Here is a 26971-nt window from a genome sequence, read left to right as displayed (position 1 = left end):
TATTCACAGATCTTGACTCCAGACCAGGCGCCAGCTGATAAACAAACAATTTAAATCAAGAGCCACACGATCCCCATATCCTAAATTTTATGGTGTTGGAGAGGTAATTTACAACTTAGCTTCATTTTTCCACCAAGTTCTAAGTTGAGTAAAACTGTCATTAACTCAACTTAGATGTCTCTGAAGTAATCCCAGCATTTGATGTGTACAATACCAGACATTTCCATAAATCAATGCAAGTTTGATGCGATCATATGAACATCTACTATTCAGGGATTAGATTCTGCTATATCAGAAATAGCAATGATGAGAAAATAATACCGAAGTAAACAGAAACCATTTCAACCTCCAAAATGCAATTTAAAAACAATTTGACAGATCAAAATGAGGTGAAAACAGGAATTATTTCCTTCTTAAAGCTCCCCTTATGTTCTTATTCCCACAAACTTTTCCTCTCCCTTTTTTCTTATGGCATTTAACTCCTTTTTCCTTCTACTAGGATAAGGTTCCAGGGGTGCCTGTCACCCTATGGTATCAGTCATGTGTGACCTTTGACAGGGGAATCTATTTGTCTGCTGGGGGCAGGGACAATCACAACCAACCCTGACTCTATCCTCACCCAAAGTCCAGACACATGCACTTTCCATTAGGGATCACTTGACAACGATCTCTACTGAATTCCGTAACACAAGGCCCTGATAAAAGAAATTGCAACTTTTCCTTGGCAAAGACCAACTAATTCAGATCAGGATTTGAACTGATGACCTTGCTACATATAAATCCTTTATATTACTAGTTACCCTATATAAAGAAACAAGCAAACATTCTACTATACTATAAAATATTATTGCCTTTTAAAATCCATTATTACTTATTCCAAGGGAAGAATAACTGTCTTATTTTCAGAAATTTGGAAACATCTCCTCTAAATCCTCTAAAAGAGAGAACATTATTGGGACCTTGGTTAATAATAATAATAATCAGCTGTTGAACCCAACTATAGTGGATCTAACTAGACAACTGGCAAACTTCTTGTTATATCAGGCAGTGAATTTATTATTAATAATAATTATTAATCCTTACATTTAATATAGTTCATTTTGAGATGTCTCATCACATCATTGAGACATTTCAAAGTGCTTCACAGAATACACAGTAAAATAAAATAACTGTATTTTGTGGTCGAAACACTAGCCAGTACAAATGTTAGTTTTATTTCCCAGGTAATAACACAGACTTAACATGGTTAACAACTACCAAAACATGCAGTTACACTGTAAGACAGATTGTGGTAAAATAAGAGGAAGCCAGCATGAGGTGTGAAAACAGAAGCAATAGAAAGCCACTTGACCCATCAAGTCTCCTTTGTTATTTTGTTCATTAATGGCAACTCTTCTCTTTCTGATTTAATTTTCCCAGCTTTCTTCATTCCTCTAATACTTTCATTTGCTAAGAACCTTGGAAGACATCCTCCTAGGCTCCCACCAACATCTCCTAACTTCTGGCTCTAATCTCCTAGATCTTCCCGGTCTCTCGCTCAAAAATTCACTTGAACTAGCTTACAACCATGGTGTAGAGTTCAATCCTCAGCACTTCTTTCTCCCTCACATCTGGGCTCTGACCACGACCTTTTGTTTACCTTTTCTTTCTTGCGTTTTGGCGACAAAATAGTCAATTCACTTTACATTATATTCTCTGAAGCCCTTTGAGACATCTTGAAGACGTGATAAGGCACTATATCAAATGATGTCCTGTTATCACAGCCATTAAAAAAAAGCATTTTTTTATTGGAATTGGATATCTCATTTACAAAATTATATCCATACCGATAGATTGAAGGTTAGTATTCTGTAGTTTAGTGCTCTGGATAGAATGAATATTTAATGAAAACTGGGAACCAGCCACGATAAAATCACCAGGGAATCACTTTAAGCAGCAAAACCCCATTGCCCAAGTGAAAAAAATAACTACCTTTAATCTACCATTATTGTGAACATGTAGATGTCAGAGCTCCAAGAAACTACACCATGTGAAGGATACTATATAAATGGAAACAGTTCTTGTTGTAGATGTGTATAAACATGATAGAAATGAGGAAAGCTGGCCACTGTTACAATATTTATAGTTAGCAGCACTCTTAGTATTTCTACGCCTCAAAAAGCTGTATTTAAAATCTTCCATAGAAAATTAAGGAAAAAGATCAATTTGCCTCACTTAGAAGCAATTAAATGGAAAAAATGCAGCTTTCCACATCTGAGAAATTCCATCAAGAAATTAGAATTTTACTTCAGGTCTCGCCTGTGGTTTGTGATCTTAATAAATCAGAAGATTAATTTTAACCCAGAAATGAACAGTAGAGATTTTTTTTTAGAAAGAAGGAATTGTCGAAGTAAACAGTTTGAAATTCAATTGAGTAAGGATGAGGGGGGAGGAAGAGCAAGTGGGATGGTGAAGGAGCTTCAGAGGAACAAGGGCAAAAGTTTAAAAATAATAGACCAGCCAGACACGATGCACAAATGACCTCCTTCTCTCCTGCAAACATTCTACAATGGATAGCAACTACTATTGACACAAAGTGTTGAACTCTTCCCCAATGATTTAAAACCAACACTGTGCTAGAAAGGCTAATGAAATATTTCGATACTTTCAAAAGAAAGTGTATCAGTTATTTCTTGAAGAGACCTACCACCAGATACTGGTGCATCCATGAACAGCGCTCCCATTTTTTCTGCTGTTTTGGCCAATCCCTTAGAAACTGAAGGGTCAATAGTGCTGGAATCTATTAACAATGAACCCTTCTTTAGCTTCCTGCAAAAAAAATAAAATTGAAGTTAATTTGGGGGCAGGGGAGAAAAATCTGAAAAGCACCCTTATACCAGAAATAATAATATGATGTTTTGATTTTGGCAGGCAGGGTGGGGGAGAAAAGCTGTGCATCTTGTGGTGGTGTGTATCAATATTATTTATATTACACCTCTATCACTTCCATTGATACTGTACATAGACCTAAACACTCTTTCCATGCGAGGCAGAGATTTACATGCGTCTTCCTCAATCTCCAATTAGGTAAATACCTAAAGGGGTGATAACTACAGGGGTAAAGTGAAAAGGGTAGCTAAACGGGACTTGAAAGGATTGTTCTTAAAAGCCAACACACACTTCTTGCGCATAGCACAGAGTTAGCATCACTGGTAGTGACCTGGAAGTTATTTCTTTGTAGCACAGGAAGTCAGTCAGCACGGCTTCAGCTGGCTTTTAATGCACATGTGCAGAATGCATAAATTCTAACCAGCAATTGCACCCTGTTGCAACACTTGTTGGTATATGGTGGACACCAACTATAGCAATATAACATGCTATTGTAACTGGAAGTTGTGGTTGTAAAATAAAACATAAAGCCAAATCTCAGGAGCTAGGGTCATAGAGCCTTGTAACTAATCCAATATAAAACGTTGAACTCAATTTGAAGCCAATAACATAAATAATTGTAACTTACTTCTATGAAAATTTCAATTTTAAAACCTAACAAAATTTCTACGGCGGTAAAAGTGAAAAGATGTGGAAATTAAAACACTTAAAATAATTGTTTTATAAATATACAAACTTCTTATGTACAGCAAGCAATAAAATGCAACTCATTACTACCAAATATCCGTGTGCACAATGGCCACATTGTATTACGACCAACGTACACTGATTAAAATACAATTTCAAACAGAAAAGTGAAATACCTACTTGAAAATCCCATTTGAACCATGATAAACTTCAATCACATTAGGGCTTGATGGCAACATAGTTATAATTCTATCAGCTCGATCAGCCACATCACCAGGAGAATCCATGATCTACAAAAATGAAAAATAGATGAAAGTGCTTTTCTAGGGAGCAATAAAGGATTCCTCAGATTGGTAATTGGCTCAAAAGTAATTAGGGGTGTAACCAGTACATCAGGCAAGCTGTATTTAATGGTGGCACTCACTTTAAATGTAATCTACACAAGCTAATATAATTTTTTAAAAAAGAAAATAATAGACTTGCCAGATTCCTTGCTATAATGAGAATATACAATTACAAACTGGAGCGCACCTTAAATACAACAACAACTGTCACTTACATGGCACCCTACACGCAGGGTAGGGTCTCAGAGCACTTAACAGTGGCGGAGCCTGACTCCGAGCCAGGGGAGTGGGGGTGGTGCACACTCGAAAAGGAAGGTTTTCAGGCAGGACTTGAAAAAGGGGAGAGAGGGAACAAAGCAGAGGAATTGAAGGAGTGTTCCAGAGTTTTGCGGTATAGTGGCTGAATGCGCAACCTCCAATGGTGGAGTGGAGGGTGCGAGGAACAAGTAGGAGGCTGGTGCCAGTCGTGCGGAGGCCCCAGATGGTGGATTGGAGAATGTGGAGGTTGGAGAGATAAGGAGGTGCCAGGGTGTGAATGGATTAATGTAATAAATGGAAGCAGAAGATACAAGCTATTGTCTGTAGAGACTATGGTTAATGATCTTGCTCCTACGATTGCTTTTAACTTTACAAGTTTAAAATGACCTCATCTCAAAAGAGATTTGAATGAACGGGAACCCTTTGGACCTTGACCTTATGCAATTCTTTCAGAATACCAGCCCACTGCAACATCAAGATGTTTGTTAAACATATCCAGTACCTGGACCTCAACAATCCTTCCTGATACTGTTGATTAGGTTAAGAAATCATTTCAGATATGTGTCCTAAAATTGTCCTGTACAATCCTGAACCTGTTGCCTACTGTTCTCCTTTGGTATAAATAAGTGTTGTTAATTTACTTTCCATAGTCCATTATGTTTTTAACTATGTAATTCAAGACATTCTTGTTATTACAGCTTGTAAAAATAGTGTACATTATATTGTGTAATCAGTTGGATTTTTCCAGCGGGAATGATTTGAAAATTGAACTAATACAGAAGGATTATTGTTATGGCAGTAATTAAGACTACTTCCTAATTTCTAAAACAAAATATGTTCCTTTAAATTTGTTGTTAACAGAGGGACATCAGTCTCTAAAAAAAATTAAATTGAATAGACAGAAAATCCAGATAGCCATTTACAATTTGTAATAATCCACTTAGTAGCCATTAAATGGCTCCTAATTCTGCAGATTAGTGTTAGATCAATGTTAATTCCATATAGCATGTACTGGAGTTTGGCCTATACCAAATGAGAGATGCAACAACAATAATGTACGTTTATATAGCACCTCTCAAGTTAGGAGGGGCTCTAAAACACTCTGAGCCTGAGATGGAGGGAGCTGAGGAGGATGGGACTTTATGACTACTTTTTAGAAAGTAGTCATAAAGGTTTATGGCAAAATAAGTATCCCCTGCATTGGAGGTCTAACCACCACACTATTAATGTGTAGTGGTTTTCCTACCAAATGAGTCAGTACATTGTATTTGCGATTCTCACCATTATACTTTCTCCCTCTATTACAATAGTCTTGTGTAGCATCAGTACCAGTAATTAATGAAGAACAAAAATCTTAAAGAATAGCATTCTTGAAAGTAAAGACCCATGTGCAAAAATATCTTCATAGTATGGTTATGAAAATAATTTAATGGTCTTCAAAGAAAGTCTGCTGAAGATTTTTCAGATTTGTATTGATCTCTAGTAGGGATATATGTACAGTTTGTTACTCAGTTACAAAATGTGTTCTGGTCAGACTAGTAAATTGAATTCTAGACTAACTTTCTGGTATTAGCTAAAATCGCTGTCAAGTACAGTACCCTCTTGTCATTTTCACTGTGGTATCCTGGCCAACAACCCCCAAATATAATTGGTGATTAATTTTATGGCTGTTTGAGGGACATCACTGTGCACAAATTAGCTGCCACATTTAACTATAAATACAAACTCGCTATGATTCAGAATAAAATCCTGTGAGGTACTTTGAGACGTCTTGACAACTTTATATCAAATGCAAGAATTATTATTTACTTTTTGCTAATTGCTAATCACTAATCTGTTCAAATTGGAGGTATATTGTACATCAAGGGAAGAAACTACTTTATGTGTTGTTACCATTTTAATTTTACCTGTGCTCCTAAATCTTGTAGTTCCTTGCATGACTCAGGGAAGACATCAGAAGCAACAACCGGATAGCCATGCTTTATCAGGTTCTTTGCCATTGGGTTACCCATGTTGCCAAGCCCAATAAATCCCACTGGGGTTTTAGAGGCCATTGACCTAGAAGACACTATCAAATGCAAGCATGTTAGCAATGAGAGATTAATATACAACAACAACAACTTGGGATTTATATAGCGCCCTCAACGCCGGACCGCGTCTCAGAGCGCTTTACAGTTTAGGATCCCGGGACCATGCGGGGGGAGGGGTGGGAAGGTGACCAAAGGCGCGGTCGAAAAGAAAGGTCTTCAGCAGAGACCTGAAAATGGGAAGGGAGGGAGTGAGACGAAGGGAGAGAGGAAGGCAGTTCCAGAGCCTTGGGGCATAGCAGCTAAAGGCACGGCCACCGAGGGTGGAGCGGAGGACTCGAGGGACAAGGAGGAGGCCTGACCTGGAGGAACGAAGGCAACGGATACTGTGCTGAGGAGAGAGGAGGTCAGAGAGATAGGGGGGTGCAGAGGAGTGCAGGGACTTGAATACAAGGGTGAGGATCTTGAAATCAATCCTCTCTGGGATAGGGAGCCAGTGCAGTCTGGCAAAGACTGGGGTGATCGGGGAGCGGAGTTTCATGCGGGTGAGAATGCGGATGGCAGTGTTCTGAATGAGTTGGATTTTATGGATGGTAGTGGAGGGGAGACCGGCGAGGAGGGCATTTGAATAGTCCAGCCGAGAGGTGACAAAGGCATGGACCAGAGTTTCAGCGGCTTTTGGGGAGAGGTATTGGCGGAGACAGGCGATGCGTCGGAGGTGGAAGAAAGCGGTGCTGGTGAGGGACCGGATGTGGGGGAGGAAGGATAATTGGGGGTCGAACCTGACGCCTGGGTGGGGAAGGGTTCGGAGAGTTTTAGGGGGAGGTCGTGTAGGTGGAGGAGATGAGAACCGTGAGATTTTAGACATTGACGAGAGCCAAAGAGTATGGCTTCCGTCTTGTCAACTTTCAGCTAAAAGAAGTTTGCGCTTGTCCAGCTCGAGATCTGACAGGCAGGCTGACAGAACATCAGGGGCCTGGGGGTCGCAAAGAGAGGTGGAAAAGTAGAGTTGGGTGTCATCTGCATACATGTGGAAATGTACGCCATGTCTGCGGATGACATCCCCAAGAGGGAGCATATAGATCAGAAAGAGGAGGGGGCCAAGGATGGAACCTTGGGGTACCCCACAGGTGACCGGGTGAGAGCAGAAGGAGAAGCCATTTGTGCAGATATACTGCTGGCGGTTTGTGAGGTAGGACTCGATCCAGGCGAGTGCGGTCCCACTGAGATGGATGACGGAGGAAAGGCGGTGGAGGAGGATGGCGTGATCGACTGTGTTGAACGCGGCAGAGAGGTCCAGGAGGACAAGGAGGCAGAGGAAGCCCTGGTCACAGATAGAAAGGATGTCGTTTGTGACTTTCACAAACGCAGTCTCTGTACTGTGGGCGGAAACCGGACTGGAGGGGTTCGAAGAGGGAGTGGGAGGAGAGGTGAGTGCGAAGTTGGTTTGCAACAACGCGTTCTAGAACTTTTGAGAGGAAGGGCAGGTTAGAAATGGGGCGGTAATGGCTGGGGTTTGAGGGATCTAGGAAGGGTTTTTTCAGGAGGGGGTTGATGACAGCAGTTTTGAGGGAGGCAGGGACTGATCTGGAGGAGAGGGACTGGTTGATAATGTCAGCCAGTAGTGGGCAGAGGAGGGGGAGCTGTGTAACCAGTAAGTCGGTGGGGAGGGGGTTGAGACAGCAGGTGGTGGGTTTCATGGAGATGATGGTGGGTGAGAGGGAAGAGAGAGAGTTGGGGAAGAAAGAGTGTAGAATGGGGGTGGTGGTAGGAGCAGATGATGAGGGGAGTGAGGGGGACAGAGAGGGTGTGGTGAAGGGTGACAAGGGGCAGGTGGATGAGGCTGCCTGGCGGATGTTCAGTATTTCAGTTGAAAAGAAGTCCATGACCTCCTCGTACTTGGCATTTGATACAAAAATTGAGGAGGTCTGAGGGGGGGCACGGAGGAGGTAGTGGGTAGTGGAAAAAAGGATTTTGGGGTTGTGTTTAGCCTCCAAGATGATGTTGGCGTAGAAAGCCATTTTTGCGCGTGTCAAAGAACGGCGGTAGCTGTGGAGATGCTCGAGCCACAGTTGGCGGTGAACTGTCAGTGCAGTTTTCCGCTATCTGTGCTCGAGCAAACGGGTTTGGGTTTTTTAGCGGCGGAGATGGTTGTTGTACCAGGGGAATCGGGTGCGTTTGGAGATGGTCCTGGATTTTAGGGGGACGAGGGAGTTGAAAGTGGAGGAGGCAATCATGGAGCAGCTGGATGGTTGCTTCAGGATCTCCACGGGTGGAAGGCCAGACGGATAGGATGCATGAAGATGAGAGGGCCTCTGTGAGGGTCTCAGGGCGTAGTCTTTTCCAAGGGCGATAGAGGATGGTTGAGGGATTGGTGGAGGAGAGAGGGATGTGAGAGGAGAAGGAGATGACAAAGTGGACCGAGATGGCCTTGTCCACTATGCTGAGGTCAGAAATGTCAAGGCCATGGGTGATGATGAGGTCAAGGGCATGACCATGGTTGTGGCTAGGTGAGTTTATAAGGAGGATAAGGTTTAGGGAGTAGAAGAGGTCAGTGAAATCGGCAGAAGTGGTGCAGGGGGAGTTTAGGTGGAGGTTGAAATTGCCCATTATGAGTAGGTGCTCGGAGCAGAGGGTCAGGGAAGAGAGGAGAGTAGAGATGTCTGTGTGGAAGGAGCCGGGGGGCGGTAAACAGGAGGATTTTCAAAGGGAGAGAGGGGTGGAAAAGGGTGAGGTGCTCGAAGGAGGGGAAGCAGCCAGAGGAGTAGGGGGTGAGACCAAGGGAAGCTTTGAAAATGAAGGCCACCCCGCCGCCACATTGGTTTGGACAGGGGATGTGGTGGAAGGTATAGCCTGGAGGGGCAGCTTCTACTAGGGAGACGGGGTCATTGGGGGAGAGCCAGGTTTCGGTGAGCCCAAGAATATCAAGGTGCTCGTCCAGGCTGAGGTCGTGGATGGTGAGGGCTTTATTTGAGAGGGAACGGACATTTTGGAGGGAAATGCGGGTGGGTTTGCTGGAGTGGGGGGGAGGGAGGAGAGAGTGATTTTGGGTTGTATAGGAGAGATGGTTGTGGAGAATGGTATGAGTGGAGAGTTGGGAGGGTACGTATGAGGGAAGGGGTAGTTGGGTTTGCCTTAAGGAGGCGGTTTGAGCAGAGGGAGTGAGGGATGGGACACATGGGTTTGCTGCTCTGGGACAGCCAGTGCCGGGAGCCATGATGGGCCCAGTAGAGGATGCCCAGGCTGGAGCAGAGGGAAGTGGTGATGGGGTCGAGGAGAGAGAGAAGGCGGGGTGGGCGGTGGGAGAGAAGGACAGAGGGGGAGTAGAGGATAGAGGGGGATGGGAGGAGAGACATAGAGGAGGGTGAGAGGAGAGACATAAAGGGGAGTGAGAGAGAGACATTTCACATTTTATCACTTCAAACCAAAGTTTATAAAAAAAATTCTTAATGCACAATAAACACATTGACCATAACAACAACAACTTACATTTATAAAGCAGCCTCATTCAGAGTAGCATCCCAGAGCATTTAATAGTGGCCGAGCACAATGCCTTATCTATTTATCCAGACAGCAACAAATTACATTTGTATAGCGTCTTTCATCCAGAGGACATCCCAAGGCGCTGGACAGTCACGGATCCACACCCAAGCTGGTGGTTGAGATCAAGAGAGGTGGAGGGCGGGGAGGGTAGGGGTAGGAGGGTGACTAAAGGCATGGTCGAAGAGGAGGATCTTGAAGGAAGCAAGGGAGGGACTGTGGGATGGAGTTTCAGAGGGAGTGGGCAGAGAGGCTGAAGGCTTTCCTGCAAATGGTGGGGTGGCAAAGCAGGGGACTTGTTCACAAAGGGTTATTTAAACTGCTCTGTAGGTGGACCGCTGATATAGTTGGTTCTGGGATTCGGATGTAAATTCATCCCAAATGATTGGTTAGAAATCCTCTTGCTAACACAGCACTCAAGCCCCCCAAGTAAAATGAGTCTGACCAGCCTTAGACAACTCTTTGATATATTGTGTTTTTTTTGTTCAGCAGTTGTTTAACTCGGCCATCAACACACTTAAAGAGAATCCAAACCAGACTAAATATTCCACCTATGTATGCTACGTACACATGGAAAATTCTTTTACCTAAAAGTAAAAGTGCACACTCTGCCAGGAAAAATAAGCCCTGGTTATACAATAATAGAAAGCAGGTGATATTAGCAAGAGACAAGGCTTGGGAACCAGAGTGTGCTTTGGACTACAGTTTATGTTTAACCAGTGATGGTGCCTAGCAAGCTTTCTGTTCGATTTTTGGCTTGCAGGGTTAACAGGAAATGAATGAGAAGAATCCCTGCCCCTCCAAGTCCTGCCGATGAGCCAGACTGGTTCACCATCAACAGTGCCTTGGATTACTGTGGATCCATCTGGCTCAAGAACTGGAGCCGTCAAAAGAGGATCAATTCAATTTTAACATTCCATTGCCAGGTATATCCACTTGGAGCAAGCTCAGTCCCAAAGAGATCTTGCTCTCGGGTGGGGAGACATAAGCTTACAATTATATAACACCCTTTACGTCCATAGATGGGATTGGACGCCAAGGAAGGGAGAGGTAAGAAGGGAGATGTGAACATAGGCATGGTCAAATATGACTTTCTCTTAATGCAGCGGGACAAAAAGCCATTGATTTGGGAAACATTCATTTTGATGGCTTTCACTGTCACTAATGGGGCAGTCTCAATTGTGGACTTTGCTGCATATCTTGGTCAGTCTTGCCAAAAAACTTAAGGCTCCCCGATGATGTCAAGGTACCTGAGTTTGGCAGATAATTTCTGAATTTCACAACTATGTCCCCGCTCTTGAAAGTTGCGCGGCCTACGGTTTGCTTAACAAGCTCAATTAATCTTTTTCTTCTCTGTTGCTTAAAGATTTTAACTCCAGTTTCTAAGGGTAGGAATTCAGAGACTAGTTCTAAAAATGGTTAATTCTTCTGTTGGTGTAATAATAATCTTTGATTTGATATAGTGCTTTATCATGTTGTTGAGTTGCCTCAACGCCTTTCACAAAATCTACTGTCAAGTGACTGTATATTCTATGGGCGAAATGCAGCAGCCAATTGAACACAGCAGCATCTCACAAACAGTCATGGACTGAGTGACTACTTTTTTGTTTTTAAAAGGGATTATTACCCCCAGTGAAAGTGATCTGCCAATTGACTAACAACCAGGTTCCTAGGTAAACTTCTATCAAATGCAAGGATTATTATTATTACTTCCTGACATTCGGTATCTGTTTACCCCCAGTGACAGTTGGTAAAATTAGAGAGCACGGTAATGCCAGACTCTAAATTAATGGGCTTAGCTGATAATTGGATTTTGAACAGAGAAATCAATTAGAATTAGTGAAGTCCTCTGCCAGCTGAAAGTATTACAACTTCTTGAGACATCACTGCATATTGTGGCCAATCAAATTCAACTTTGGATGATGCGATCAGACACTGCCATTGTCCAAATACGTAAATTATTTCTGAACTGCAAACTACTGTAGTAAAGAAAGCATCGTGCTGTTCTCAAACCATCAAATTTGCCCATTGGTTAAGCCAGTACTGGACTTTTTAACTGAATACTTGAACCCACTGCATTGGGTAAATGTTTTGTTCGGTGCAGAGTGGGATGTATTTTGAAAAAAACACTGTTGTTGTATAGGGATGCCAACTATAATGTGCACAATTCACAGAAACGTTCACAGACCAAGCGCAGGAAGCAGCTCACATGTAGGAGTAACAAAAAACAATGGGGTATTTAAAATGTTATGCAGTAACTAATTAGGTTCTGCATAACTGTAATGTTAAAATAAACAAAATAATAATATAATTTGTTAGTTATTTAGTTTGCAGACAACAAGTTCAGTTGACTAAATAATGTAACCTATTAAAAAGAAAAATATCAACAAATAGTCTTCAGAAAGACATGACATTACTAATAACATTGACATTTGTAATGATAATCACCGTAAAAAATATTTTAACTTTGGATAGACTAATAATTTGGGTGTAACAGTACTAAGTTTGGCCTGCACTGCGAAATTCCTACAAAGACTGAGTGAGGATGCGTATCTGTACTCCAGAGATGGCGAAAATTAATTACTATGGATACAAAAAAAGTAGCCCTTGAAAACCTCAGCAGATACGAAAGTGACAGAGTGATCAGAACAGATCTCAAAATGTAACAATGTCAATCCTGTACCAACTTCAACCAGGAATTCGATACTTCCACAGGGAATGACAAAAAAAAATGAAATGTGTTTAATAAGCACTGCAAAAGCCTTGTGCTTCCTTTCCAAGTAAAATGGGGACTTTCTGAAGCAGTGTTTTACCTTCAAAAACATAGGCAGTATTTGCATCCGAAAAGCGACACATCTTAGCGGACACCGCCACAGTAATGACTTTCTGATCATTTCACTCTCTATCGCAGAAGTAAAGTGCCGCTTCGAGCAGCATCAGCAGCACCGAAAGAAACCCACCAAACTGCACTGGTGCACAAATGCCCACCCACACAGCACGTTATACGCCATTGCAAAAGGAGAGATGTTCGGCTGTCACTGCCCCGATGGTTTCGGGTCACCTTCCAAATGTGCACTGGGGCGCAATAAGAGAGGAAAGAAAAATGTAGACCGGCGAATCCTTGCAAATTTTGCACCGCGTCGACGTGCAACAGAAACGCCCTCAAGTCTTCCCACTCAGGTGGCGCCTGTTTACACCTGACCTGAGGGGTGCAATCCTCAGTGCAGTGGATATCCAGGCTTCAGGCTGACACTCCCCCCCCCCCACTCCTTCCTCCTGACACCCCCCCCACTCCCCTCCTCCTGACACCCCCTCTCTCCCCTCCTCCTGACACCCTCCCTCTCCCCTCCTCCTGACACCCCCTCTCTCCCCTCCTCCTGACACCCCCCTCCCCTCCTCCTGACACCCCCTCTCACTCCCCTCCTCCTGATACCCCCCCCTCCTCCTGACACCCACTCCCCTCCTCCTGACACCCCCTCTCTCCCCTCCTCCTGACACCCCCCCCACTCCCCTCCTCCTGACACCCCCTCTCTCCCCTCCTCCTGACACCCCCCCCTCTCCCCTCCTCCTGACACCCCCTCCCACTCCCCTCCTCCTGACACCCCCCTCCTCCTCCTGACACCCACTCCCCTCCTCCTGACACCCACTCCCCTCCTCCTGACACCCACTCCCCTCCTCCTGACACCCCTCTCCTCCTCCTGACACCCCTCCCACTCCCCTCCTCCTGACACCCCCTCCCCTCCTCCTGACACCCCCCCTCCCTCCTCCTGACACCCCCCCTCCCTCCTCCTGACACCCACTCCCCTCCTCCTGACACCCCCCTCCTCCTCCTGACACCCCCCCCTCCTCCTCCTGACACCCCCCTCCCACTCCCCTCCTCCTCCTCCTGACCCCCCCCTCCCGACCCCTCCCCTCCCGACCCCTCCTCCCGACACCAGCCCCTGTGCAGGAGCTGCCAACTGAAACCAGCGCTTCTTTCCAATCGAGAGGCCAATACCTTACCAGTGACGTGACGGACATAGCTGCTGCATTTCAGCAAGAAGCCCGCGGACCTCCTGATGATGGTCGCCATGCTTCAGCCTCCCCGACCCGCTCCTCCTCCCCTGTGGCAGCCTATCCCTGTCAGCGCCGGCGGAAGTCAGGGCGGGGGGGGGGGGTGTGGGGGGGGGTCGATCTCTGATTGACAGCTGGAGACACCAGTCCTCGGGGGGGCCCTGCACAGGGCAGGCGGGACCAGCTCTCTCTCCATCCAATCAGCAGCGCACGCGGTGCCCCCACTCCCCACTCCCCGCCGCCGCCGCCGCCGCTCGCAGTCTCCCCGTCTCCCCTCTCTCCGCGCTGATACATTGCGCAACTTCTCCTTCCTCCCAGTCTGCAAGGTCAGCGAGAGCAGGGGAGGGGGAGCAGGGGGGGGGAGAGCAGGGAGGGAGGGGGGGGGAGCAGGAGGGGGAGGGCGGGGAGAGCAGGGAGGGGGGGAGAGAGCAGTGGGGGGCGGGGAGAGCAGGGGAGGGGGAGAGCAGGGGGGAGAGCAGGAGGGGGGGGCGGGGAGAGCAGGGGAGGGGGGAGAGCAGGGGGGGAGAGCAGGAGGGGGGGCGGGGAGAGCAGGGAGGGGGGGGGGGGAGAGCAGGAGGGGGGGGGCGGGGAGAGCAGGGGAGGGGGCTTGGCTCGGCTTCTTTGCTGCGTGCAATTTATTAAGTTGCATGTTGTCAAAGGTCAACGCTTTCGGACGTCCTCCCGAATCAAAGGCGACGTAGAAGTGTAGATTGTATTGTAAATTGTACTATGTTAGTAATAATATTAAGATTATTTAATTTGAGTTCTGATTCTTAACCCTCAAGACTCCAGAAATCACGTATTATAAATCACAGTGTTAAAATGCACCTGAACATCTGTTGACACAAAACATCAGTCTCACTCCAGCCACAATTTCTACTCATCCACAATGATTGTGTGTAGGATCTGAGATGTCTTTCTCTCTCCCATATTCCTCCATGTTTTATTCCATCGCTGGATGGTTTGGTCTTTCTTTCTGCTCTTTAGCTCGCATTTTCTCCCACTCAATAAATCCAAGTTCATAGTATGAATGCGACCTACACATAGAATTTCCCGGTGTCTCGAATGGAATATGGACTCTCTCCCTTGCTAATTCCAGAAAGTATTAGGCACAGGTTGGCAAAGCCAAGGATTGAGAACCCCAGAGTGCATGTTACAGGCAATGTTGGAGTTTAACCAACTAAAATTACATAGCCTGCAATTGAGAACACTATTTGGCAAGCTTCCTCTTGTTTGTCCAGCTAGGACCACCAAAGCTATTAGGGCTTGGGCTTACAGAGTTAACAAAAACAGAGATGGGGGTGTGGGGAGATGGAGTGATATCAAAAGAAAGTTCTAGAAAATGGAGGCAAAGTGGCTGAAAGCTTACCTGTCGATAGTGGGGCAGAATTGGTGATGCTTTGAAGTATCGTGGAATTGGAGAAGCAGATGAACTGGCCAAGGAACTAGGGTGACAGGAGATTGTAAAGGTAGATTGGGCCAAGCCATGGAGATATTTCAAGGTAAGGATAAGGATCTTAAATGTATCTGTTGAGGGAGAGGGAGCCAGGGGAGCTGTGGAGAAGTGAGATCATGGAACCCAGCGGGGGAGCATTTATGAGCTTCAGAGTTCTATATGCTTTATCTGTTTACCCACAACCTCACTGTTTGATCCAGAACTTTGCAAGTGGGCAAGAGGAAGCCACTTTTCTGAATGCCCAAGTGCTCAAAATCATAAATGAGTATTGGGAGCAGGAAAATGGTGGCAATACTTTCATGCATTTCATGCTGAGCTGTGTTGCCCAACAGAAAGTTGGCACATGTGATCTCCGAGTGAGGTTTCAAGCCCGCACTTCTCTCATGCCAAATGACCAATTATCAACTATCCTCCTGGGGGGAGGTAAATGGGGTCTCCATGGAGCTGAACTGGCTCCAAGGTGACATGTTTGGCAATGAAATGTCAGCATTGAATCAACCTCTCAGCAATCTCAGTTGTGTGATTCCTGAGCCAGGCGGGTCTCCAGGGCACTGCTGATGACAGTACAGCCAGCCTGGCTCATTCGCAGTACATGGAGGGGCAGACCAGTCACTGGGGGAAGAGATTTTTCCTACTCACCTCCTATTAACTTTGCAAGCCAAAGCCCTAACTGGTTGGGTGGTTCTGGTTGGACAAGCAGTGGGAAGGTTATCAAACAGTGTTTTCAATTGCAAGCTATCCAGTTTTAGCATTACCTGTTACACATACTCTGATGTCCCTAACTCTTGGTTCTGTGCCTAATACAGAGTGACCAAAAAGTCATGATAACTACCCCACTATCTTAAAAAACAAAATTTTATCATAATTTTGTTCAGATCTATTAGACTTTGTAATGGTATCATGACTTTTTGGTCACCCTCTACAATTTGGAAGTACTCTAGCAGAATGCATCCCTTCAGGGAGAAGTGCAATTTGCATTCCAATACAAAGGAATTTCTGTGTATAGGTGGGATGCATGGAACTCTCAATTTGGTTTGAATACTCTTAAGCATAGTTTCCGCATGTGCCAGACACCCGGCTGGCATATCTGGCATAAGGACTGGCACCTGCTGATCTGGTCATTCTTAGATACAGTGTAAGTTGCACAATCATAACTACTTGCATTTAAATAGCACCTTGTAAGTAGAGTGAATAGGAATGTTCAGCACACTGCTGGAGCTTCTAATAAATGGAAATGGAGAAAATATGTGTTACTGCTTGCAGGAGGGCATGGCTACACCGAAAAAACAAAACTTGCACAACAGTTTTAACAAAGAAAGAGTTTATTTTGATTATCTCTTCATATCCGTCAACTCCAGATTTCCCTCCCTTCTAACTAACCCACGGCTTTATACCTAGTGCTCAATTAGCCTTTGGGGCTGGTGCCAAATTATCACTGGAACTCCAGTCAAGCCTGAATGGAGTCCAACTCCTGTTAGCTTCCTTTGCACATAGGTTGAGTGCCAATAACCATAAAAGGCAGTGACTGGGTTTAGGATGTCATATTTTTATGAAAATTTATATTTATATTGCACCTTTTACCTTAAACTGCTTTACCTAAGATTAATTAGTTGTTGGTTGGTAGGCAAACACCCTGTAGGCTAATTTGTATCAGAAGCATCCTATGTACAATAATGAGATGAATAGACCTTACATTTTGGGGATGAATTTGGATGTGAAAGGGATATAAACTACAATAAGCAGGAGAACCTCAAAATAATTAAGTATCTATAGGCATTTAATTCAGATGGCACATTCCCTGAAATCTGCAATGAAATGTGAGAGGAAATAAATTAGATTCTGGCGAATATTTTTAGGAACTCCATAAAAAATCTTAACCTTAAGGAATGGAGGAGGGCAAATGTTATATCTCATTATTCAAGAAAGGAGTAAGACATCAACCTGAAAATTATAAACTATTATGAATGCCAGACCTATTTTAATTTTTTTCCACAGATACTATGATATAGGACATGTTTTAAAAAGGTCTTAAAATATGAACTTCTAATAAACATGTTATGACAATAAAACCTGTTTTACTAATTACTGTATTCCCCTTTACATTTATAATTGTCAAAAACTGTAGATGCTAAAATTCTGCTAAATTATGACAAAGAATTGTTTTAATGTGAGGAGGTTTGCAGAAGACGATAGGAGGTCATAGATAAGTTAGCGGAGTGGGAAGTTAAGCCAATGCAGAAAATAAACAATAATCCTTAATAATATTTGCATTTGTTATGGTGCCATATCATGTCAGAAGGACGTCTCAAAGCGCTTCACAGGATTTACTGTGAAATGAAGTGACTGTGTATTTGTAGGCAAATGTGGCAGCACAGTTGAGCACAGCGATGTCCCACAAACAGTCATGAAACAAGTGACCAATTTTATTTGGGGGTGGTGGAGCGGGTTGTCCAGGGTCCCGGGAGAAACTCTCTTCTCTTTTCAAGTAGTGCCATGGATCTTACCCATCCACCTGAGTCAAGGCAAAATGTACCCTAAACGGTAATATTGTTTATGTAGTGAAGGAACAGAGGACAGTAGAAAAACATAGCTCGAAATTCTATGGTTGTTTATTGCAGTGATTAGCTACAAGATAAAACATGTTCTTTATCATTTCATTAATATGCATTCCTTGCTTCCAAAACTTTAGAATTGCATTGTATACTGACTGTTCCAGTTCAATACCTTCATCAAATTACTGACCTGGCAAACTCATTTCATTTAGAATAACCTCCTGAAAACCTATCTGAAAAATCCAGAGACAAAAGAACAATGTTGCAATAAACTGCATTCCTCAACTTTTAAAAAAATTGTTGGCCTATTCTGTAGTCTCCAGTTCGATTCTCTTGAAGCAAAATGTCAGAAAAATGGATTGCTACAATATTGTAATTTTACTATCTGTGCTGGAAATATAACAACATTCTGTATGATATTTAGAATAAGCCATTTTTTTAAAACAAAGTTAAGAACAGGTGGAGAACAGAGAATATCGTTTTACTGTTTTATCGTTTTACTGTCTGTTGAGCATTTTGGTTTGTGAAAGGATTCTTCCTCTAAAACACATTGCCAGTGAGGATGGTTGAAGCCAGGTCACCGGACTCAATTAAAAAGCAGCTTGATGCTGTAATACAACAACAACAAAATTACATTTGTTCAGCACCTTTCACATTGGGAGGACATCCCAAGGCGCTGGATAGGAGGATTGTAAGGTAGGTATTCTGGAGGGATGAGATCAGATGGGCCAAAAAGCCTCTTCATCCAAACCAATCTTGTGAATACTTGTATTAGATTTGCAAATTGAATGGATACTCTTCAATAAATGTGAACATGAATAAGAGTTGGCGAGAGTTTATACAGTATTTAAAAAAAATGAAGGTGAAGATATTAGACTGGCTAACAGAAAGGCGAAAATGTAAAACAAATATAGATCATAATCGATAATTACATATCTGATTCAAACATTAAAAAGCTACAATCAAAGTAAGCCTCATTTTGGGGGGTTAGACAGGTGTCTGACACATGCAGAAACCCATCACCATGCTTAAGAGTATCCAAACTAAACAGTTCCTTGTAGCCTGCCTATAAATTCATGAAATATGTATTGGAATGGAATTGTACTCTCTACCTAGAGAGATGCATGCTGCTTACCTAATTCCGGACAGCATTAGGCGTAGGTTGGCAAGAGCCAAGGCTTGGGGAGCCCAGAGTGTACGTTGGGTGTACTGCTACAGTTGATCAGCTAGTTAGATTGTGGTAGTACACCAATGTACACTTTGGAGTTAGTGACTCCCATGCTCCCAGTAATGATTCTGCCCTTTCAAGATCTGCTGATGAGCCAGGCTGGCTGTGCTGTTATCAGCAGTGTCCTGGAGATCCACCTGGCTTAGGAACTGGACCAGCAAGACTGCCACAGAGGGTTTGCTCGATTCCAATATTCCATTGCCAAACATGTCAACTTGGAGCTAGTTCAGCTCCAAGGAAGGCCTGCTTATCTTGTCCCAAGGAGGATAGTCACTAGTTGGTCTTATTTGAATAAAATGAATGAATTGTGAAACTTCTAAATTGTACATTATATATTAGTAAATTGTATTTAAAAATTGCAAATATTAATAATATAATTAATTGGAGGGGAAAAATACACTCTATATTTCATAGGAAAGCAAGTCAGCTCATTTTGCACACAACAATGGCACACAAACCATGAAGTGAATGATCATTTTTTTATTTGCGGGATTGTTGGCTAGGACACCAAGAGAAACTTCCTTCCCTTTCAGAATTACACCATGGGATCTTCCACCTGAACAGGCAGCTGGAATCTTGGTTTAACATCTCATCTGAAGGACAACACCACCAACAGTGGAGCACTCCTCAGCACCCCGTTGGAGAGTCAACTTAGATGATGTAACTTCATAGCATGGGGCTTCAACACAGAATCAGGTCTTCAGTTTAAAACTCAGCCAAAGGACAGCAGATAATAAATATAAATATATAATTCTTGCACTTGATATAGCACCATATGTGGTGATATCTCAAAGCGCTTGTCAGGACATACTGTAAAGTGGTGTAACTATTGGTGCTTTATGGGTGAACTCGTTAGCCAATTTGCACACAGCAATGTCCCACAAACAGCCGTGGAGTGAGTGACCAATTTTATTTGGTGGGTTTGTTAACCTCCTGGGAAAAACTTCCTTTTTTGAATATAGCCATCGGATCTTTAACGTCCACCTGAACAAGTAGAAGGACCTCGGTTTAATTTTTCGTCCAAAGGACACCACCTTCGACAATGCAACCCCACCCCCTACCCTAATCCCCACCCCACCCTAGCCCCCTCAATCGTAACTCCCCTCCAACCCTAACCCCCACCCCCCACCCCCTACCCGCCGCAGCATTGCAATGGAGTATCAGTTGATCCAACCTGTCACAAATGCGGCTCGGGAGGGTTAACTTTCAATTTCAAACGGTACATTTCTCACAACTGTTTGTGACTTGTTACCCAGTTCTATTTAAGCCCTGTTTCCTTTATTGGTATATTTGTTTCTTTTCATCGTTTTTCCCACTGGACCATTTACCGGTTTGCATAGTTTACAGTGCATATGTTGTCAGCCAGCAGTAAAACCTGTCCACAGATGTCAGGAGACTTGTAGCTTCACAGCTGTCCACAATTAAAGGTGGGAGCAGGTGGCAGAAGAAATGGCTAATGCTCATCTGAGGCAAAAATGGAAACAAAGCAGGATGGATATGAGCAAAGTGGGGAGTATTTCTACTGGGATAAGAAATACTAACTGCCCAGAGTTGAACCTTTAGGTCTTGTCTACAAATGGATATGTCATATCAAATGCTCCCTCCAAGGCTCTATAAACAATAATTTGAAGTAGTATATACATTGATGGGAGATTTTATGTACAAATTTCTATGTGTGTTCATGCAGGCTCCCAATATACATATCTGAAGCTCTCAGTGCATTGATGTGCAGGTGATATGTCCACCAATGTGAAGCTCATGCAAAACCCTATGATCTTTGACTTGAGGCTCCAAAACCGTAGAGGCATCTGAATATGATGAGCCTTGAATCAATGCATGGAGTTTGCCAATGAATGTTTGTGGATCTTTGCATCAATGTACATTAATGCAAACCTCTACACACATTGAGGTTCAATATATATTGATGTGAGGATTAATGTACATTGATGTGCAGCTCCATGTACATGAGCCCTCTCCACTTCTATTGATGTACACTGAGCCTTGTGCCAATGTAACTTGAACCCCTATATACATTGAGTGTCAATATCTATGTATGTGGAGTCCTGTAGCTCAGTGGTTAGAGCACTCGCTTTGCAAGCGAGAGACCTGAGTTCAATTCCAGGCAGGGTGAAACCTTGGGCAAGTTTCCTTACTCCACACGCCTAATAATAATCCCTCCAAAAAACCCAAAACAATAATAAAAATTGGTCATTTTCAATCAACGACTGTTTGTGGGTCATTGCTGTGCGCAATTGGCTGCCGCGTTCGCCCACAAATATACAGTCAATTCACTTTATTGTGTGTTCTGTGAAGCGCCTTGGGACGTCCTCCCGACGTGAAAAGCGCTATATCAAATGCAAGGATTATTATTATTATTATCTATTGATGTGAATTCCATCGATGAGCCTCATCTCCATGTATATTTTGCCTTTCACTGCACAAATTATACTTTTGAACCTCATCGCGATATATTGATCTTTTCACCAATGTGGGGGAATCCTTGTGACAATATACTTTGAGCCTTGTACCAATATTGACTGATCCTCATGTCAAAGTTCATTGATCCTTACACATATGTGGATTTGATCCTTGTAACAATATTCATTGAGCCTTGAACCAATTTGAATTGATTCTTGCATTAATCCTCTCACCAATGTGCTTTAAGCCTGGCTTCAGTACATATTTTTATGAGAGACTTAATATTACATTGATGCCATGCTTCGATTTGAACCAACCAGGTCAATGCTAATACTCCCTTGCAAAGCTACCTGACCCAAATAAATTGGTATTTAAATTGTGTGGTGCACAATAAAGCCATTGGAACTTCCTAAGTATCAATACAGAACTCCAACTTGTACGACTCAGCTAATAAAAACACTTGCTTTACTGTTATCTGACCAAATGAACTGCCTCCTGATGTAATAATTCACCAATTTCTATTTAATATGTTTGTTTTCTTGCTATCCTCTATCCTATTTAGAGTGTTCCTCTTTTCGTTTATGGTGAAGGGTTATTATCAAAACATTGACCGATCTTTCAGATACTGATCAATTTGGTGTGAATGTTTGGGATCTCCATTTAATTCAATTTAAATAATCTCTGTTACGTTGTTTTAAAATGTTCATAAAAATTCCAATAAAGTTTTATAAAATTAATTTAAAGTTCAGTACTTGAACACATTTTTCTGATTATGTTAAATTGCTGTGAAAATAGTTGGTGCTAGTAAAGTCTTAAAAGTTCTTATTACATTTTAACAAAGTATGCTAATAAAGATATGTAGATACACTAGGTACTACTGCTAGGAGATGTTCCTGACCGTTTCTTTTATTTATTACCAATTTTTCCCCTTTTTCTGCAGGTGCTGATTCTTGCTGCGTTTATAATTCCATGAGCAACTCTCCAATTTCTTGCCCAATTTGCTAATTCTTCTGTGAAACTGGACAGTGAATGTTAGCAAACTACTTTATTTGATTGCAATCCACATTAGAACCAAGCTAATCCTGATCTCACACATCATCCACAAGTGCATATTTTCCAGAATAAGTCACTAAATAGTGACTGTTTTCCCCCCGAGCTTCACAACTGTTGGCCTGATTTAGATCAGATAATTCAGCACAAATTGAGATTCAAATATGTGACCTTCTAGTTCGAATCGTTTAATAATACACCATACAGTCCCTTTATCCATTTAGTTATGCATTAGAGAAACCTCTGTGATTTTTCTTTCTATTGGAGTTCTATTTTCAGTTTAATTCAGCATTAAACAGATTTTTAGTATGTAAAATTACCCTTCTGTTTTAGCAGAGTCCACTGAAAACTGAGTTTAGCTGTAATTTAGATATTTACAAAATGATGTTGTAAATTGGAGGGCCCATGCACTGTAAAACTGAGACACTAGATTCATACCTACAACTTTGCACATAAGGAATGCTTAATCTCAGCTAAACTGTGAATCATGGAGTGGGAAGCTTGCCAGACAGTATTCACAATGACAAGCTGCATAGTTTTAGCTTGTTAAGTTTCAGCAGTCCCCTAACCGACACTCTGGGGTTCCCAACTTTTGGCTCTTGTGAACTTGTGCATGTGCTTTCCAAAAATAGTTCAACATGTTATGTCCTTCCAGGGAAAGAATATGCATACCATTCCATTTTGTTTGGTCAGTCGGGTGTCTAACACATGCAGAACCCATCACCATGCTTAAGAACATACAAACCAGACTGAGAGTTACACATACATATGGATATTTTCCTGTGTTTGGAATGGAATATGCACTCTCATCTTAGAGGGATGCTCCCTGCTAACCTAATTCCAGGGAGTATTAGCATACGTTGGCAATAGCCAAGGCTTAGGGATCCCAGAGTGTTCACTGGGGTATTGCTGGACTTTAACCAGCTGAAACCTCATAGCGTTTTATTTGAGAGCATTGCCTGGCAAGCTTCTCACTGCTTGTCTATTTAGGACCACACTAACCATTAGGGCTTTAGCTTGCAGGGTTAACAACAACAATCATTTACATTTACATAGTGCCTTCAGGAGGGTGGTATTCTAAACTATTCCAATGTCCCATACCATTGCAAACAAGGGAAATATCCACGTGTAAGTATATTTAAAATTCTCAGTCTGGTTTGGATAATCTTAAGTATGGTAATGGGTTTCCACATGTGTTGTTCAATTGGCTGACCAGAAAGAAAAATGGTAAGGAAATATCAGATGGATATTTCATACCCCTAGTAGCTAATGCAAAGGAAGTCTGGACGCAAGTTACGGATAGTATCTGCTAAATAATCTAAACAATGAACTCTCTTTCAACCATATATGTAAGAGGGAACATGTGGAAAGGATGCTAGACGTTTACTTTTTTTTAATGACTATACATATACACCTGTTATTTTGATTTGTCGTGTGAAAAGGAAGACTGGAACATTGGACTATTGCCTTTTTCCATGATGTTCTTGTTTTTCATTTCCATCAAGTAGGTCAGGCACAAGACATTTCATGCTCATTTTTCAACTTAATTCAGTTATCTTTGTTGCAAGTGTTTTGGGAGATTTCATTTACATCATTGTTTACAGTTTTTAATGAGAGAAATTAGAGTATGCTTCATAAGTCTGTTTGTGGAACATTGCTATGCCCAAATTAGCTGCCATGTTCTTGAACATATATGATCACTGCACTTAACTGTAACCACCATAAATGGCTTTGAGACATTTCTATATGATAGGCACCAAGTCAAATGGAAGGATAATTATAATTACAACCTCATGAAAAGTATTATTATTAGTAGTAGTAGTATTATTTTGGTAACACATAATAATAATCCTCACATTTGCATCTTTCACATTGGGAGGATCTCTCAGCGCTTCAATGGATATGCTGTAAAGTGTAGTGACTGTGTTTTGTGTGCAGATGTGGTAATTTGGACACAGCAATGTCCCACAAATAGCCATGGAGTCCTGTAGCTCAGTGGTTAGAGCACTCGCTTTGCAAGTCAGAGACCTGAGTTCAATTCCAGGCAGGGCGAAACCTTGGGCACGTTTCCTTACTCCACACAGAGCCTAATAATAATCCCTCCAAAACCAAAAACAATAATAAATTGGTCATTTTCAATCTACGACTGTTTGTGGGACATTGCTGTGCGCAATTGGCTGCCGCGTTCGCCCACAAATATACAGTCAATTCACTTTACAGTGTTCTGTGAAGCGCTTTGGGACGTCCTCCCGACGTGAAAAGCGCTATATCAAATGCAAGGATTATTATTATTATTATGGAGTGAATGACCATTTTTATTTTGGGTGTTGGTCAGAACACCAGGAGAAACTTCCTTCTCTTTTCAAATAGTGCCATGGGACCTTTAACATCCACCTGTGCAGGTACGTGGGACCTTGGTTTACCGTCTCACCTGAAGGATATCACCTCCAACAATGCAGCACAACCCCAGCTCTGCATTGGAGCTTCATCTTAGACGATATGAGTTCCAAATACAGACTTGGGGCTTGAACCCATAACCTTCTGACTCAGAGAGTTAGAGTGGTACAAACGGAGCCAGGCTGACACACCCATCTCAATGCATACATGCATTAAAAAGTAAAGCTTAAACCACTGACTCACTGCCATTGCAACTGCTTATCCATGGGACCTTTAACATCCTTCAGGATACATTTTTTCAATGGTTTTATTCTGGTTCTACTCTTTACTCATCAGCCATCTACAGATCAAGTTGCTAAGCTCCTATGACTCAGTCTACTAAAAAACAATGTTAAGATTTTCATTTTCAAATTCCTCCATTGCCCTGCTTCACCCTATCTGTATAATCCACTCCAAACATAACCCCCCATCTCATTGTTTAGTCTTCCTTTTGTGCCTCACTCCCCGCACTCCACATGTGGAGTCTAAGGCTTCAATCTGAAGTTGTTTTGGCAGATTATCTCTCTTCTAGCTCTCAAAAACTTTAAAAACTCTCTTAAATCCTAGCTCTTTTGTGCCTTTGGTCACATCTACACATTTAGTTCTTGCTTGGTGTTTACTGCTCTCACTAAACATTCTGAGTTGTCTTAAGACTATTCTCCTTGGAGTGCGGAGGTGGGGTTCGGGGGTGGGGGGGGGGGTGCAGGGGCAAGAGAATTGTGGGGGGGAGAGAATTTGTTACCACGCATGTCACCTTGAAGCTGAGCTGGCTCCAAGGTGACATGCTTGGTAACAGAATGTCGGAATTAACACTGTGGTGGTCTTGGTGGTCCGATTCCTGGGCCAGGCTAGTCCACAGTACTTCAGGGCACTGCTGATGACAGACCAGCCAACCAGGCTTGTTGACAGGATTTGGAGGGGTAGACCAGTCATGTGGATTCTTCCTGCTCATTGCTTGGTCACCCACAAGCCAAAGCTGTATAACAGATAGGATGATCCTTTCTGGACAAGCAGGGGAACGTTTGCTAGCTGTGTTATCAATGGCAAGCTACGAGGTTTCACCTGGTTAAACTCCAACAGTACTCTAACTTTGGGGTTCCCAAGCCTTGTCTCTTGCCAACCAGTGTCTAATAATCTCCATAATTAGGAGCACAGTAAATCCCTTCAGGGAGAGAGTGCGCTTCCATTTCCAAACACAGGAAATGTTCTGTGTGTAAGTGGCATAAATACGGGACCTCTCAGTCTGGTTTGGATATTCTTAAGCATGGTGATGAGTTTCCACATGTGTCAAACACTCATCTCACCAATAAAATGTGATCCTAATGAGAAAACTGAACACACAAAAGGAGATAAAGTCAAATCCCAAATAAAGATTATAATGTCACAATGAATAAGACTAATGCAAAAAGAAATCTAGAAAGACATTTTCATTTATTTCACACCATATTAATAATGGTCAGTAAAATTAGCATGTTTTTTGAAAATATACTTTCACATCTGCCAAACAATGTCGTGTAGCTGATTCATTTCTAAGGGACCATTTTATAGAGAGATAAAATGGATGTAAAGATTTGGAGGTGCTGTGCAGGGAAACTTGTATGCAGCTCCTTGTCAAATCATGGAGTATTGTTTGCCAGGATTTGTTTTTGTCTACAAATTGCCCCTTTATTTTCTGTACCCAAATACCCAGAGCAATTTTCCTGTTAAAGAGTGAATGATCAATTGGAATATTGCCACTCAGCAACTGCCAGCTACTAAAATAAAACAGTTTGTAGTGGAAATTGTTATGGTAACCAATTAGAAGGAAAATTTTTGTTTTAAAAAATAACCCTTCGGGAAGACAACCTAAAATAATGTCTAGAAAGACAGAATCATATTCTTGTAAGAGGATGTAATAAAGTTTTAGCGCTTTTGCGAGGAGGGTATAAATGACTCCACAATTTATAATTAAGGAGCTCTTGTAAGATCTTCCAAAAAAATAAATATAACAACATATCAGGAGATGAGCTTAGAAACCTAACACTTTTGATGCTTTTGCTTGATAATTATAGTAA

At 42.6% G+C, this 26971-nt stretch overlaps 1 protein-coding gene across 1 annotated transcript in view; it reads right to left on the bottom strand.

The window, feature by feature from the left end:
• hibadhb (3-hydroxyisobutyrate dehydrogenase b) overlaps positions 1–13842 on the bottom strand; it is a 63606-nt gene extending 49764 nt beyond the window's left edge. The window contains 4 exon segments of the mRNA XM_042332125.1: positions 2687–2808; positions 3736–3845; positions 6065–6225; positions 13727–13842. Coding sequence (XP_042188059.1) covers positions 2687–2808; positions 3736–3845; positions 6065–6225; positions 13727–13796 — 463 coding nt within the window. The 5' untranslated portion in view covers positions 13797–13842.
• Between the last annotated feature and the right edge of the window lie 13129 nt (positions 13843–26971).

The sequence above is a fragment of the Callorhinchus milii genome, unplaced genomic scaffold, assembly GCF_018977255.1.
Source record: "Callorhinchus milii isolate IMCB2004 unplaced genomic scaffold, IMCB_Cmil_1.0 Scaffold2, whole genome shotgun sequence".
NCBI classification, from domain to species: Eukaryota; Metazoa; Chordata; class Chondrichthyes; order Chimaeriformes; family Callorhinchidae; genus Callorhinchus; species Callorhinchus milii.
The sequence above is the reverse complement of the archived record's forward strand: the minus strand, read 5'-3'. Positions and strand labels throughout refer to the sequence as shown.